Source organism: Aspergillus homomorphus (assembly GCF_003184865.1).
Source record: "Aspergillus homomorphus CBS 101889 unplaced genomic scaffold BO97scaffold_7, whole genome shotgun sequence".
Classification (NCBI taxonomy): Eukaryota; Fungi; Ascomycota; class Eurotiomycetes; order Eurotiales; family Aspergillaceae; genus Aspergillus; species Aspergillus homomorphus.
Genome location: NW_020291893.1, coordinates 803,352 through 818,654, shown reverse-complemented (window position 1 = coordinate 818,654; position 15,303 = coordinate 803,352). Strand labels below are relative to the sequence as shown.

General features: G+C 53.5%; 5 protein-coding genes and 1 non-coding gene across 6 annotated transcripts; 3 read left to right on the top strand and 3 right to left on the bottom strand.

Annotated features, from left to right (window-relative positions):
• Nucleotides 1-1,563: 1,563 nt before the first annotated feature.
• BO97DRAFT_464379 (multicopper oxidase) lies at nt 1,564-4,239 on the top strand (the record flags this gene model as incomplete). The annotated part of the gene is made up of 7 exons (XM_025699488.1): nt 1,564-1,893; nt 1,953-2,058; nt 2,110-2,133; nt 2,198-2,600; nt 2,649-2,842; nt 2,902-3,500; nt 3,587-4,239. 7 exons carry the CDS (start codon nt 1,564-1,566, stop codon nt 3,968-3,970), a joined length of 2,040 nt encoding a protein of 679 aa, XP_025554166.1. The 3' UTR covers nt 3,971-4,239.
• Nucleotides 4,240-4,931: 692 nt separating this feature from the next.
• On the bottom strand, nt 4,932-5,564 carry BO97DRAFT_422357 (uncharacterized protein; the record flags this gene model as incomplete). Its single annotated transcript, XM_025696793.1, has 1 exon — nt 4,932-5,564. One exon carries the CDS (start codon nt 5,562-5,564, stop codon nt 4,932-4,934), a length of 633 nt encoding a protein of 210 aa, XP_025554165.1.
• Nucleotides 5,565-7,623: 2,059 nt separating this feature from the next.
• Nucleotides 7,624-7,697, bottom strand: BO97DRAFT_t80. The gene has a single exon. It is a non-coding gene; the product is annotated as a tRNA-Ile (tRNA).
• A 1,767-nt stretch (nt 7,698-9,464) lies between these two features.
• Nucleotides 9,465-11,059, top strand: BO97DRAFT_339568 (putative MFS sugar transporter; the record flags this gene model as incomplete). Its single annotated transcript, XM_025691560.1, has 2 exons — nt 9,465-9,669; nt 9,720-11,059. The coding sequence occupies 2 exons, from the start codon at nt 9,465-9,467 to the stop codon at nt 11,057-11,059; spliced, it is 1,545 nt and encodes a 514-aa protein (XP_025554164.1).
• A 299-nt stretch (nt 11,060-11,358) lies between these two features.
• Nucleotides 11,359-12,424, bottom strand: BO97DRAFT_404018 (SDR family oxidoreductase). The gene has a single exon (XM_025694865.1). The coding sequence runs from the start codon at nt 12,261-12,263 to the stop codon at nt 11,463-11,465; it is 801 nt and encodes a 266-aa protein (XP_025554163.1). The 5' UTR covers nt 12,264-12,424; the 3' UTR covers nt 11,359-11,462.
• Nucleotides 12,425-12,552: 128 nt separating this feature from the next.
• BO97DRAFT_476388 (putative MFS multidrug transporter) lies at nt 12,553-15,159 on the top strand. Its single transcript, XM_025700476.1, has 5 exons — nt 12,553-12,990; nt 13,059-13,175; nt 13,227-13,280; nt 13,345-13,806; nt 13,883-15,159. Exons 1-5 carry the CDS (start codon nt 12,905-12,907, stop codon nt 14,979-14,981), a joined length of 1,818 nt encoding a protein of 605 aa, XP_025554162.1. The 5' UTR covers nt 12,553-12,904; the 3' UTR covers nt 14,982-15,159.
• Nucleotides 15,160-15,303: the final 144 nt, after the last annotated feature.

The following is a 15,303-nucleotide window of genomic DNA, read 5'->3' as shown; positions in this document are numbered from 1 at the left end:
TGTTGCGATATTTAGCTTTAGAAACTAGCTATTTTGTATGGAATACGGAGATGGGCCACTCGCCTACATGGACCACTCGCTTACCGATTACGTTAACAGGCCTGACTCAGCAAGGTTGCCCGTCACGTGACCGGAGAATGTCCCCGCCATCCTGATTTTGGCTTCCCAGTCGACAGGTGCAAATACAACACTTCACTTGCACAGCGCTTCCATCTGCTCGATCCTGATACAACATGAGGAGGATATGTTGCTAACTTTTTTGAAACAGGAGTGGTTTTCTCAATGCAATTTCTTTCTATGCATTCTACGTTACTGCTCTTACTCCTGTCTCAACGTCTGTGCGTTACGGCGGCCATCCCGTGCGTCCCTGCGAGATCCTAAAGAGCGGAAGACCGTGTCTCATGACGGGATTGCGTATGGCTGATGTCCAATCCATGACAGTAGTAGAAATATCACGGTCAAGGATTTGATCATGAAAGCTTTCCCGAAGAAGATAGGTTCGTAACGCGCTCTCGGATCCGCATGGGTCAGCACACCATGGCAACACGGAAACGTGGACAGCCGTGCGGGTGTCCGTGTTACCAGTGCGCGGTGTCTATGCTAGGTCCATTCATCGGTCTTGATTACATGCTTTTCGCTGTCGTGTCATCGTTACACAGATCAATACAGACGTACAGGGCCTGAGAGAGCCGGACAGTTGGGTTTCTCTGCCCCCCATGTAGCACAGAGAGCCGGATGTTCGAGGAATGTACATTGGATTGCCCGAGATTGGATCGCAAAAGCAACATCGTTAGTCAGCCAGCATTCATGATACACGTGCCTGACACGATGTCGTCTCCGGGTTTAGTTCTGGAAGGCAACGGGAAGCTTGCTTTCCTTCTCTCGCCCTTGCGTCATGCTAATGCCAAGGCAAAGTTTCTTGGAAGACGAACACACATATGAAGCCATGACTGACGCGAAGACAGCCCGTCTATTGCTTCTTTTGCTGGGGTCGGATACGAACTCAGATGATGCATGCTTGTGCTTGAACGAATTCTCGCCGGGGCCCGCGTGAACCAAGCTGCAGCCCATTCTCCTGCAGTATATTCTGCATTGCTCACGGCTAGACCATTGTGAGTCTTTGACATTATCCGTCGCATCCTCTCCGAGATGACGATCAAGTCTGTCGATGTTTTACACTTCTGGCATCCTTTCCCACTTAGTGTGTCTGAGGTGGCGGAAGAGGGCTGGCGACGATAAGCACCGAAGAATAGCTGCGTAGTATGCTTACCCTTCATCGGCGCGAACAAAGCAATCATAGACTCTAGGCTGCGTTCTCAAAGCTATTTGTCAGGGAAAAGAAAATGATGACAATAGCTGCAGCCGAATGACACGTAAATATCTGACAAGAAAAGATTTCAGCATGGATGCTACCTGAGGCCTTATACGAGATCTCTATTGCCTATTCCGCCCCGAATCCAATCATCTCGTCTCGGGTTTGGTTGCAATACTTAAGCATAAACTGCCATGCTTCCGGGGAAGGTCTGCAAATCTCTCATCTCGTGAGTTCCACACAGGTTTAACATGTTGTTTCACACCTACATCATCAATATCATTGCTTTCTTTGGCTTTCAGCCTAGCTTTCTCCCATTTGGCGAACGTTATCAGCAGGAGCCATTACAAGGTCCAGTTGCACCCAGTACCTTATCATTTGTGCCTCCGGGAGCTGCTGAAGATGAAGCTTCCCACGGCAGCCCCTTCAAATGTCACTATCCGGCAATGGCAGCCGAGTATACCTACAATCCTTCGGCCAACAATCGAGGTGTCTGGTTGAAGCATCGAACCGATGCTTCCAAGGACTTCACCATCGACACGGACTATGAAGTCAGGGCTCCTGTCGGTATTGAGCGCAAGGTGAGTCATCTTCATCGTACAGCATACTTCGAACACAGCCCGGGCCTTGACAATCCTAGTATTTTCTTACTGTGGGCGAAAACACCAAACCTACTGCCAATTGGGATGGCATCGACTTTCCGTATGCCAAAGTCTTCAACAAGACCTTTCCTGGTCCTTGGATACGTGAGTTTTCAGTGCTATCCTTGACGGTAACATATACTGATCTCATACCAGAGGCATGTTGGGGAGACGTACTGAGTAAGTATCGGGACATCCCGGACATTTTCCCCTCTGCTGAGCAAGACCGCGACGCAATCTCTAGACATCACCGTCAAGAACAATCTCTCAAAGAACGGAACCGCTATTCATATGCATGGCATCCGGCAATTCGGCTCCACCCTCATGGATGGAGTCCCTGGCATCACACAATGCCCAATTGCCCCCGGAGACACCTTCAGTTACGTATTCAACACGACCCAGTATGGGTCGACCTGGTACCACAGCCATTACAGTCTGCAGTACAGCGATGGCTTGCTGGGTCCGCTGACCATCCACGGTCCCACGTCCGCGAACTTCGATAGTGCTCTGGATCCGATCCTTATCTCCGATCACAATCATCGCAGTGCGTTTATGGATTACTACCAGGAGCAGTTCGCGAACCCGGCTGCGGATCCGCCCCGCGTGCCTCCCAAACAAACTAGTATTTTGATTAACGGACATGGTTTGTATTCCGCCTCCCTGAGAGGCAAGCCTATTGATATTTGGATAGGGAGCTACGCCGGATCTTTCCCTAAGAATCGTTACCACAAGCGAGTCAAGCCGGGAAAACGATATATACTACGGCTGATCAACGCATCGACAGACAGTACCTTTATCTTCAGTATTGACGGGCATAATCTGACCGTAGTTGGGAACGACTTGGTTCCAGTCCAACCGTATACAACGAATCACATTTACATCGGGATTGGTAATGCTGTCTCTGACGTGCTCTTTCCTGGCAAGTGCGCGAACTAATAGCTCACACAGGCCAGCGATACCACGTTGTTCTCGAGACCCTAGACAAGAAGCACATTACCAGAAACAACAAAGGCTACTGGATCCGGACCGAGCCTGCCGAGGGTTGCCACAACTTTGAGACCTTCCCCGACGACAGACAGGGCATCCTGTGGTATGGAGGGGATGGCGACGACAAGCCCCCGCTACCAACCACGACCGGGTGGCCGTACAATTCGAGCTGCAGCGACATGCTTGAGCTGGTGCCCGTCGTGCCCTGGACCATCGATCCGCCGGAGACCAGTCTCACCGCTGTGCAGTACAGCAACCACCTCCTCGAGGCGTCCATCACGATCGACCAATGGAACCTATCCGCCGTGGGCGACGACGCCGCCGCGACGGTCAACGTGTGGCAGTTCCTGGACGACCCGGTCTTCGTCAACTACACCGAGCCCACCGTCAACCACCTCGATCCGCCCTACCATCCGAATTCGGTCATCTACCTAGCCGAAGAGCCGCCCGCAGGGAACCCATCGCAGATAGCGACCTGGAACTACATGGTGTTGATCGGGGGCAACATAGACAATCCGACCCCAGTGACCGGAGGCCGGCTGGTCCCTCTCGCTCACCCGGTCAGCCCCTTTTTCCCCTGTTCCTCTCTCTTTCTATAATCATCCCACCCCTTCCCTTCCACCCCTCTGACACACTGACCAAACAGATCCACCTCCACGGCCACGACTTCGCCATCCTCCAGTACTCGGAACAGCCCTACGCCGGCCTCGCCTCCCTAGACCTAACCCTCGACAACCCACGCCGCCGCGACGCCGCCCTCCTCCCCAGCAACGGGTTCATCGTTATCGCCTTCCGCACCGATAACCCAGGCGTCTGGACCCTGCACTGCCATATCGCGTGGCACGCGTCCGGCGGCCTGGCGCTCCAGGACCTGGAGCTGAAGGATCTTCTCGCCGTGCAGATGGCGGACCCTACCACGTTCGCGCGGCGGCAGCTGGATCGCACCTGCGCGAACTGGGATCGGTGGTTTGCTGATCCGGACAATCATTGGGATCCGAATGGGCGGTTTCAGGATGATTCGGGAATTTGATTTTCGAGTGGGCGGGGTGGGAGCCAGCATGAAAGCGGGGAGTTTCAAGTTCATTTATCATATGTTCGTAGAGGGATTGTAGGAACTAGGAAGAGAATACTGTGTTCACTGTTCAGTACTTGTGTGCGCGGACCACTCATCATCGGTGGAGTCCGCGGTGGGGACTCAATACTCAATAGGTATCTGGGGCCGGAAGCGGAGAAGGTCAGACCCAGACCAAGTTGGACTAGAACAGTGTCTCGGAGTTAGGGTAGCTCTGAGCTTGAGATATACTCATGTATGTACAGTACACGTACAGTACATTACATTACATACTTATACTAAAAAGCACGCTTTCGATGGGATGCCGAAGTCCGTGCGCCAAGGGCCAGATTGGTCCAAAGGAGTAGGCGGAAGCGTGGCCTTACGCTACTATTTCTCTATTGTCAAAAATGGTTTCTTCTACTTTGCAACAACTGCCATGTGCAGTACAGTAGTACCTGCCCAGAGCCAATATCCAATATCTATCAATAAATCTATCTATATATCCCCCCTAGATCCAGGATTTCAGTGCAGTAAGTACCTGGTGTTCTGGATCTCGCTCTCGCAACTTGTATCTCGTCGCCAAATCTTCTATCAGCCATCTCTTCTGCGAGTCAGCCTGATTTCTAGGCTCGGATCGCTGAAACAGAGTCACGACAACACTTGGGTAGTCAAGTCTTACAGCATCATCCAATTCCCGCGACAGGTAATCGGTTGAGCAGTAGCCCTTTCTCCCAAGTAAGCTCACGGCCAACTCTGGCTTCCTCGCCTCAAGGAGTGTCCGGAATGACGGGGTCCAATAGTTGCTTGGCATCAAATCAAGAAAGACATTCATCAACCCCATCATCTGAGATGCCGGTGCCTCGCGGACGAGAAACAACAGTAGAGCTGGGATCGCCTGCTCACTGCTGCCCAGGCTCCAAGGACCACTACTAACACGCTATTGCAGATTGAAGAATCCAGAATTTCCAATCAATGCTTGCCGTAAGAATTCTTCATTCCCTTTTTGGTGGAGCCACTTGAATGTCCCGTCCCAATGCCACTCCAACCTGTAGGAAAGCAGCAGCTCCACCATCTCATCCGAGGGGTCGAAACGGCTTTTTTTCATCCGGTATACCGACTTACCCAATATTTGAGGAACACCGTCGCGCGTTTTGCGGCCTTGACGAGCGTGAACCCCGTTATCCAGCAGTATTCGGGCCGTCTGATGGTCATTGTTACCGATTGCTATCCCCACCAGGCGGTCACCATCGAGTTCGATCGCACTGCCTATTACGGCATGATTGTGTAGCACGAAGCTTTTGACAACGTCATGCAGCCCCTCATATATCGCCCGTCTCAGCGCGACACTGGGATCAGCATGTTTCTCGAGGGCATACTGCTGAGCGGGAGAGTACAGATCTTGGACCTCCTTGAGGGCCCCCGCGAAAATCCCATAGTATTTCTTACAGGTTCGGGCAAAGTAATACCTATCATGGTTATCCAAAAGGTCACTGATCCCAAGGATGTCTTTTGTCGGCAGGTCTGAAATGCCAGGCAGGGGTGGCGATCCAGGGCGTCCCTTATGATCCATCGTATGTGTTGTGGTGAGGTCGTATATGATTCGTATATGATACCAGCAGAAACACCGCTCTCATATTTATAGCCATGATGTTTGGCTTTGGGGGGAAAGAGGGGGAGGGGGGGAAGGGGAGGAGTTGGACGTGGATCATCAAAGCAGCTTTGTGCCGTCATCAAGAAACGATGATGCTGTCTTCCCGCCATACATATCGCATTCTTTTCATCAGTCGTTTTATTTTGAGCTCAGAAAGGCATGAGCTTTGTCTGCAACAAAGCCTATATCTTTACTTTTGTCCTAGGGCAGCATCCTTGCCGCCTTGATGTATAGACCGCAGCGGTCGTCCTAGGAGATACTGTGAGCGACGCGAACTTCTGCTGTGTCTGCGTACCTCCTTTCATCCGACCCATCTGAACGAGATGACAAGGCGTGCTGCTACCTTGAAAGGGCAGCCAGCCGTCACTGTGAACAGATGGTCCGTAGGTCGGTCCACGTATTATACCTGGAATCTCAGTCATCAGCTTCGCTTCCCACGCCATTCCCAAAATCTACTTTGGTCTTTTAGATCTCTACTCCTCAATATTCTCAAGGTCAGGTCCAACTTTATTAGGTCAGCTAGCCGTGGAAATGGCTGGCCTCCAGCACAACGAGCTTTGGAGTAAGGGATTAGCCCAGGTGAAACAACGATCCAGGGATGACATCGACACTTTGATGCACATGGCTCAGACTGAATCGCTGTTGCTCCCGGGGCAAGCAGTCGAGGCTCTAGAGGCACTGGTGTCGAAGGCCTCGATCGAAAAGTAGTATGGCTGGGGGTCCAGATGGCAAGAGGCCGCTGAGAGACTTCAGTACGCGTTTGGAGCAGGCATCAACGCGGAGTCTATGCATGGTTCTGTTGAGTGTAAGTAGAGTCCTCCCCCAGACGATGGGGCGCTGCCGGCTGACGGAGATTGTAGAGAGTTCTCGCACAACCCAAACTCCCAAGAGATGTCTTCCAAGGGCTGGAGGTAATGCTCACCAGCATTGCCAGCCACCACAAGAATGGACATCTTTTCACGATGGCGTATGCTCCAGGAACAGCACTTTTGAGTACGCGTGACTAAGAGAGGAATCACAGGGGGCCGCCCAGCGACGACCTTTTCCAACATACGACTGACCTTTATGCGATGATGCTCCGCTTTCAGATACGACTGTGGAGATGACTGTCAGGTGCCAAGCGTGATGAGTTCTACCTTGGTGAAGAATGGGAGGGTGTGAGAATGGAGTTGTCTTGGCAAGCTCGCTGCGTGAATCACAAGCTGGACAACCGGCAGGACATGGTCCATCGTCGACAATCAGATGCGAAGCTTCCCCGCCAGGTGGCTCGTCGATTATACTTCTACTATCACAGATCAAGGCGCTATCGGGCCTTGCCGCAAAGCTGAGCAGTATTGGGGGTCTTGCCGCTGGAGGGGGGATTGCAGTGGCACAGGCCTATTATTCTGTAGGACCTCGTCAAAATGAGCCGGTCAAGATCTGGAAACTGCCCCTGAACACTGCATGTTTACCTACCATTGTATCCTCTTGAAAGCGACCGCTTGGCAGGAAGTCAAGACTGCTGCCATCTTAGGGATACCTCTAATATCTACTCTGCCTTGGTTATTGTAAATTGACCTCCCGAGTGGCTGTTACGCACATTAGCCAGGCGACCACCGGCGCACCGACCTCTTTATGTCCCTTTGGCTTGGAAGGACTACAAGACAAAGAGGGGATGCGGGCAGCGTGACAAAGCGGAGAGGCTCCGTCTGGTCTAACTCTGGTGATGTTGATTGACTCGAATTCCACAAAGACTCTCAAGTTGTGTGACTGGGAGTTGGGTGTAGAAGTGTGGAACAGAACGGTCTGTCGAGTTATGAAGGGTAGTAGGCGCGCGGCGCACCCGACCGTGGACCGTGGACTTACTATATTGTGGTCGTGATAACGAAAGACGCAAGAGGCGGGTCACAAACTCATTTAATCTAATCTGTTGGTTGTATATATGCTTGCGCGAGGGAAATATCTTGCTGGATGACCTGACCATGGGCAAAAAGAAAGCTGGTCCCAGAGGGGCTCGAACCCTCGACTTTAACGTTATTAGCGTTACGCTCTAACCAACTGAGCTATGGGACCCAGTTGATATGTTCTGGGCAGACTATTATGTTACTCAAGGCAACATGAATGCTGCACGAATCGTTCAAGGCATGGTCAACATCCTTCTTCTCATTCATGAATGGATTTCACCTATTCCCAGAAAATCACGGCTCAGAATCTAGTCTCTGATAGCGTAACCTTTTACTCTATCCGGCCTGTGCACTTCCATGTGTTAGTATGCAGCTCTGTACTACAAGTCTGCGTGATCGACGTACACACAGGTCAATACTATATTTATGTATCTATACAAGTTTGAGGCACATTGAGCTTACCTCTAATTTAGGCTTCCCCACGGAAGTAACATATACAAGACTAGCGATGACCTGCTCACCCCGGCCTCATTTCCAGAGGAAATTAGAACAAACTCCATCACTTCAAGAGAAAAGGTCCTAATTGAATTAGGTACTTACTGCAATGCACCGTTGTACCTCGGGTAGAGTAGAATACACCACCTCCTGGCAGCGTCAACACTCCGGCAGCTGAGAAACCTGCCGTTGTAGACAATAATCACATGACCTTCATCCGGCTGTTGTCTCCTCCCGTTCAGCCATCCTTGTGGAATCATCATCCTCATCCATCCCAGTGTCAGTGAAGCATTCATCCAATACCGTCCTATAGTACCCAAGATGATGGAACCCCGCTAACACTGACCAGGTCGTACTTGGCTGAGCTCTAGCCGATCTACCATTGAAACGAGCCCTGCCCCCTCTCCTCCCCCCTCCGCTACAACGATCACAATGTGTCATACTCACGACAAATTGGCTCCACTCCAGAGGTGTCCTGATAGATTATCTACCGAGGCCCCGTCACCAAGGCTATGTTTTCACGTCAGTTATCTACTTTCATATCTTATCGATTTGTCTATCACCTATCTCTCTTACAAGACTGCTTGACAAAGGTCGATTGTTTCAATCACCATCAGCACTTCGGATGTGCGCAAAAAGCTATCATAGTATCTATCTCACCCGTGTATAGTGTAAGAGCACAAGTTACGCGATAGACTCAATCCCGTTACCCCTCAAATGCGGCACGCCGGCTGTACGATTACAACCCATGATTCTCACCAAACCCCCGCTACACAACATCATCCTGGGCTCTCTCAAGCCGAGCCAATGCGAACGGACCACGAGGGTACGCTAGAGTCGGCCCTTCATGATGGATGATCTCCTGCTACATGTGACCAGTGCTACCACGGGGATACAATTACCTCTCACCAAACAAACCTCGAGCAAACCTTCGAGTTTCCCCCCTCTTACAGCCAAGAAGATCAAATGGGAAGGTGGAATGGCATTCTAGGCGCACGCCTGCTCGTTTTCGTCTGGGTCCCTGGCCCGAGGTCCGTTCCATCGGCCGGGTCCGATGGAAGCTATCCCGGCTAGTGGAGCCTTCCATCGACGATCGCCAGCGTCCCACTGTCCAGTGGGGAAAGGAGGCGCCCCTGGGCTCGCTTATGCTCCTCAAACCTTTCCCGGTCCGTACTGGCGACTCACGTCCTGAATTCCCAAGAAACCGGAATCTGGGGAAACCTGGTCAATGCGGCGTTCCCACGGGCACCGGCGATGACCGGCACGTCCACCAGCGAATCTCGCATGTTCTTCTATAAAGCGATCGAGCATGGATGCATGTTGATAGAGCCAAGAGTTAGTATCATTATCAGGCGTAGGACCGGATCCTGGCCGATACTGTGATTGCTGCAAAGTATTTGATGCTTCCTTGTGCTTCGGTGGATCCGTACAACGTGACAGCATGTCGCCCTACTTTGGCCTCCGAGGCTCGCAATTGAATCGCGCCATCATTTGGCTCGTCGTTTGTCCAGCATTTCTGTGCTATGGCTACAACCAAGCCGTCACAGGGGGTCTTCTCACCCTTGAGTCGTTTGCCGAGACCTTCCCCCAGATGAACACGCTCACCACAACGGGCGTGCAGCAAAACTACAACTCTACCATCCAGGGTAATTCCGACCTACCGTCCACCTTTGTTGTGTGTTCTAATCGCCCACAGGTACGGTAATCGCCCTCTACACCGTCGGTGGCATCTTCGGGTCCCTGTCATGCATTTACCTGGGCGATCTCCTCGGTCGCCGGCGGGTCATCTTCTTGGCATCGGCAGTTTCCATGATCGGTGCAATCCTCATGGCCAGCTCTTTCGGTTTGGCCCAGTTCATTGTAGCTCGGCTGGTGCTGGGGCTAGGCACGGGCGGCTACGTTGCAACAGTTCCCGTGTGGCAGGCAGAGATCTCCCAGCCCAGCAAGCGAGGTGCGCATGTGGTGACGGATGGCATCTTCATTGGAGCGGGTATCACTATCTCGCTTTGGATTGACTTTGGCTTCTACTTCGTGACCGGAAGCTCGGTGTCCTGGCGGTTCCCGCTGGCTCTCCAGATAGTGTTGTCGTTGATGGTAATGGCCTTTGTTAGCGTCCTACCTGAATCGCCCCGGTGGCTGCTCAAGCGTGGCCGCTCCGAGGAAGCTCGCGAGATATTGGCAGCGCTGGCGGATGTCGGACCACATGACGAAGCTATCACGTTGGCCATGCGCGACATTGAGCGATCCCTGGCGCTGACGGGATCTGGATCCTGGAAAGATCTTCTGAGCATGGGTGAACAGCGCTTGTTCCATCGAGCGGTGCTGGCCGCCACCGGGCAGATGTTTCAGCAGATGTCGGGGATTAATTTGATAACCTTCTACGCCACGACCATTTTCCAACAATATCTGGGCTTGGACGCGGTGCAGTCTCGGGTCTTGGCCGCAGCCATGTGCCTGACACAGCCACTGGGTGGCTTTCTCGCCTTCTTCACGATCGACCGGCTTGGCCGCCGAGTGCTGATGCTCTGGAGTGCGGCGGGTATGTCCGTTTCGATGGCGATACTGGCGGGCACAACGTCGCTAACGAACAACACCGCTGCGCTGGTCGTCGCTGTGATCTTTCTGTTTGTGTTCGAGTTCATCTTCACCGTCGGCTACTCTGGCCTCACTTTCCTGTATGCGACGGAGGTGGCGCCGCTGCAGCTGCGGGCGGCCATCAGCGCGGTATCGACGGCGGCGGTGTGGACATTCAACTTTTTGTTGGCGGAGGTGACTCCGGTGGGCTTCGATACGATCTCGTACCGGTACTACATCATTTTCGCGGTGTTGAACGCGGCCATTGTTCCCACGGTGTACTTCTTCTTTCCAGAGACCAACGGTCGGTCGCTCGAGGAAATCGACGAGATCTTCCTGCAGTCGAAGAGCCTGCTGGATCCGCCTCGCCTGGCGCGAACCCTGCCACGAATGCATTTGGCGGAAGTGGTCGATGAAACGGAGACAGAATCCGGGGGCGAAAACGTTAAAGGTAAGATGTGAAGTTGGGGGGATAGGCCATTCGATGACAAGCGACAATCAGGAGATGTGATTTAACTATGTATGCCGTTATTCCTTTGTTCGGTGGAGCTGTGACGAGACCAGAATGATCTGCTTTTATAATGTAACGACTTGATGCCAGCCCGTTAAAGCGCCTGCATGCGGTGTCCGATGTGACCGACGCCCGTGGAACAGCAGGTTAAGATCTTGTTCTCACTCCCTAGGCTTGGTCAATTCCCGATGAACACATTCTTATCGTGTTCTCTACGTACTACTTAAGGTTTGACCTCCAACCGAAAATATTCTTGCAGTGAATCATGTTCATTCTCACATTATAATCGTTAAGAGTCGGCATTAGGTATCAACTAAGTACATGCAAACCAATTTCGTCCGGGGACTCGTACGTTTACCGCACGCAGTAGCCACCGTCGATGAGCAAATCGGCACCGGTGGTGTACGAGCTGGCGTCGCTGACGAGGTAGACGTAGGCACCCTTCAACTCCTTGGCGTCACCGTTGCGGCCCATGGGGATCATGGACATCCAGAGGTCCTGGACCTTCTTGTCGACGAAGTCGGACAGACCGGTGTCGATGTAGCCGGGCGAAATGCTGTTGACGCGGGCGAAGTCGCGCCACTCGTTGGCCAGCGAGCGGGCCATGTGGATGCAGCCGGCCTTGGCGACGTTGTAGGAGGTCTGCTCCTGGGGGAAGTTGGCGATGTGGCCGGACATGCTGGAGGTGATAACGAAGCTGCCCTTGCCCTGCTTCTTGAAGTGGGGGCCGATGGCCTTGGCGCAGTGGAAGGTGCCGTTCAGGTCGGTCTGGATGACCTCCTCCCAGTCCTGGACGGAGCCCTCGAGGATGCCGCTGTTGGCGGTGCGGCCGGCGTTGGCGATGAAGGCGTCAACCTTGCCGAACTCGCTGATCACGTCGTCGACCAGCTTCTGCACGCTGTCGTAGTTGCCGACGTCGCACTTGTAGGCCTTGGCCTTGACGCCGTAGGTCTTGGCCAGCTCCTCCGCGTTCTTCTCACCCCCCTCGGGCCGCGAGGCGTAGGTGATGGCCACGTCGGCGCCCATCTCGGCGCACCCGCGGGCGGCCTCGATGCCCATGCCGCGGGGGCCGGAGGCACCTGTGATGATGACGACCTTGCCCTTGAGGCTGAAGAGGTCCTGGAGGCTGGAGGCGGAGGGGACGGGGATGGGCATTTTGGCTGATTTTAGGGAGAGTAGAAAAGAGAAAGTTTTGTTTTCTTGGGAATGTAAAGTGAATTGAGTTTGGAGGGAATTGAGTTAGGAATGGAATCTGAGGATCACAGACAAGAGGGGAAAACAAGGGGATATAAATATGAGGGGATGGAGACATGTGCAGTGAGGGACATGAGGGACATGAGGGACAGTTAGGGTAAACCTGGCGGGGAACACCCAGCGATGAAGTCATCCCACCTTCCATGATGTCATTCCTCCACCCCAACAACAACAAACCCTCAAACCGGATGCAAGTCGCTTCCGTCGTGGTGGAGAACCTTACAAAAACAGGTCTCGACCATTGGGAATTTTTGGGTCCCTTGGCTCTCTTCTCTGGTCTGCCCTCTGTCTCCCTCTCGTCTTTGATTTCATAATCAATGCTCCCTGGGTTTCCTATCGGCTTCTTTCGGTACAGAAAGTCTCTGGTCCACTCGGCCCGGATGCGGTTCATGACGACACGATTATGGCCGATTCTTCACCGGGCTGCCGAACCAGCGTCCGACCGTTGAGAGTATGGAAGTATATAACAAAATTGGAGGGGTGTGAAAATTTCTGCTCGAAGCAGAAACGGCCCTTTTTTGCTGTTGCTGCTGCTGCTCACCATGAGTGTTTCCGAAAGTAGACGCCCGTCGATGCGACGGGCCAGCACGGCGCATACCAATGATTTCGACGATTCCTTTTTCGGCCGGTGAGTCTTGATGCTTTTGTTCACAGTGTATGAATCATTCTTACTGATCATTGGTGTGGGGGGAAAAGGGTTCGATCTTTCTTTCACCGTGATCGACATGTCGGCGTCGTCAGTCGCAATGAGTTGCGCGACAAGGAGGACCTTGAGATTCATACCTGGAAAGGGAAGAATGATCCGGATAATCCGTATGTTGTGAGGGTTTCGCTTTGGAAAACCGGAAGTTGACCAGACATTAGATTCAACTGGAGTCCAACCTATAAGTGGGTTCTGACCGTCACGGTGTGCTTCATGTAAGTGCTGCTGGCAGTCTTCCCTAGCTCAGCGAATCGGATCTAGAATACTCACTTCCTCCAGCTCCATCCTCACCGGTATTCCCGCGGGTTCCTACGGCGCGGGCAACGACTACATGGAGGAGCGGTTCCACGTCCAAAACACCCCATTCCCCAACCTCTACTGGGCGACCACCTCCTGGAACATGGGGGCCGCCTTCTGGCCGCTGATCTTCGTGCCCCTCACCGAGGCCTCGGGCCGCATGCCGGGGTATTTCGTGGCGTACATCCTCCTGATCATCTCGCTGTTCCCCTCGGCGTTTGCGCAGAACTATGCGACGCTGGTGGTGACGCGGTTCTTCGGCGGGGGCGCCTCGTCGGTCTCGATCAATATCGTGGGCGGGAGTATCAGTGATGTCTGGTACGGTGATAAGGCGCGCAGTCTGCCGATGTCGCTGTTTGGGCTGACCAGTGTGATTGGGATTGCACTGGGTCCGTTCATCGGGTCTGCGATCGTTCAGATCCATAAGAATGATCCCTGGCGATGGTAAAGATTCCCCGTTTTATGGTGTAGGATTATGTTTTCGGGGAAAGGTAGCTAACCACCAAGAAATAAACAATAGGATCTTCTACATCCAAATCATCTACCTGACCGGCCTCCTCCCCATCTTCTGGTTCATCCTGCACGAGACCCGCGCGGACGTGATCCTGAAGCGGCGCGCGAAGGAAATTCGGCGCGAGACCGGCCGCCCGATCTACGCAGAGGCGGAGTTGGACAACACGAGCGTGTGGCGACTGCTGCAGATCTCGTTCGAGCGGCCGACGCGCATGCTGCTGACGGAACCAGTGGTGATCTTCTTCACGCTGTGGATCAGTTTCGCGTGGGGGATTCTGTATCTGTTCTTCAGCTCGGTGGTGCAGACCTACTCGACCAACTACGGCTGGGGCACGCTGCAGACGGGGCTGGTCCAGCTGGCGATCTCCGTGGGTGCGTTGATCGGCACGGCCGTCAACCCGCTCCAGGACATGCTGTACCTGAAGTCGGCGCGCCGCAACACCGAGATCCCCGGCCGCCCTATCCCCGAGGCGCGCCTGTACACCAGCGTGGTGGGCAGTGTGCTCTTTGCCGGCGGGCTGTTCTGGTACGGGTGGGCTAGCTTCCCGTTCGTGCACTGGATCGTCCCGACGTGCGGCATTGCCGCCGCGGGACTGGGCATCTACTCCATCTACATGGCTGTCGTCAACTATCTGACCGATGCGTATGAGAAGTATGCGGCCTCGGCGCTGAGCGCCGCCAGTCTGGGTCGCAACTCGTTTGGCGCCTTCTTGCCGCTGGCCAGCTATCAATTGTTCGATACGCTGGGCTTTGGCTGGGCGGGCTCGTTGTTGGGATTCATCGGGCTGGCGTTGTCAATCGTGCCGGTGGTGTTGATCCTGAAGGGGCCTGAGATCCGGCGGAGGAGTCCGTTCATGCGCGAGTCGACGTTTGGGGCCGACGACGAGGTCGAGGTCGAGAAGGAGGAGCAGGAGGATGTCGAGGCGGGCTCGACCAGTGGTGGTCGTCCCGGTGGAGGCATGAGGGAGCGGGTCGTCACCATGAATGAGACGCGGCATAATGGATTCCCGCAGCATGATATGCGGCGGGAGAGGATGCGCCGGGGCAGGACGGAGAGCGGGCAGTGGGGGGAGGAAGAGATGGTGGACGAGGGATATAGAGGGTGATTATGCGTATCTTTATTGTGGTGCATATTATGGCTGTATAGGTCCGGACTGGGTGTATAGGTTTGGTTTGGTTTGGGGGTCTGGAAAAGTGTTGGGCACTTGATATCTGTCTATGACTTGATTATGTCTTTTAATGTTGCGCTTCACCTTTAGATTAATGACTTCATATTATCGGCACAAGCACCTTGCATCACCCGAGCATATACAACTTCTCCCTCAACCCCTACTACACCTCCCGGCTCCTTTTCATGAACAATGTAATTCTACAAACCATCACGCATAGTTCTGATGTCACGTATACCTCCCCCCAGCACCGCGCATC

What these genes read in the sequence shown, in the direction of transcription:
- BO97DRAFT_404018 (XM_025694865.1), bottom strand. Translation starts at nt 12,263, where the DNA reads ATGCCCATCCCCGTCCCCTCCGCCTCCAGCCTCCAGGACCTCTTCAGC.
- BO97DRAFT_476388 (XM_025700476.1), top strand. Translation starts at nt 12,905, where the DNA reads ATGAGTGTTTCCGAAAGTAGACGCCCGTCGATGCGACGGGCCAGCACG. An exon ending in GACGATTCCTTTTTCGGCCG is followed by an intron (nt 12,991 to 13,058) that starts GTGAGTCTTGAT and finishes TGGGGGGAAAAG; the next exon opens with GGTTCGATCTTTCTTTCACC. An exon ending in AAGAATGATCCCTGGCGATG is followed by an intron (nt 13,807 to 13,882) that starts GTAAAGATTCCC and finishes AATAAACAATAG; the next exon opens with GATCTTCTACATCCAAATCA.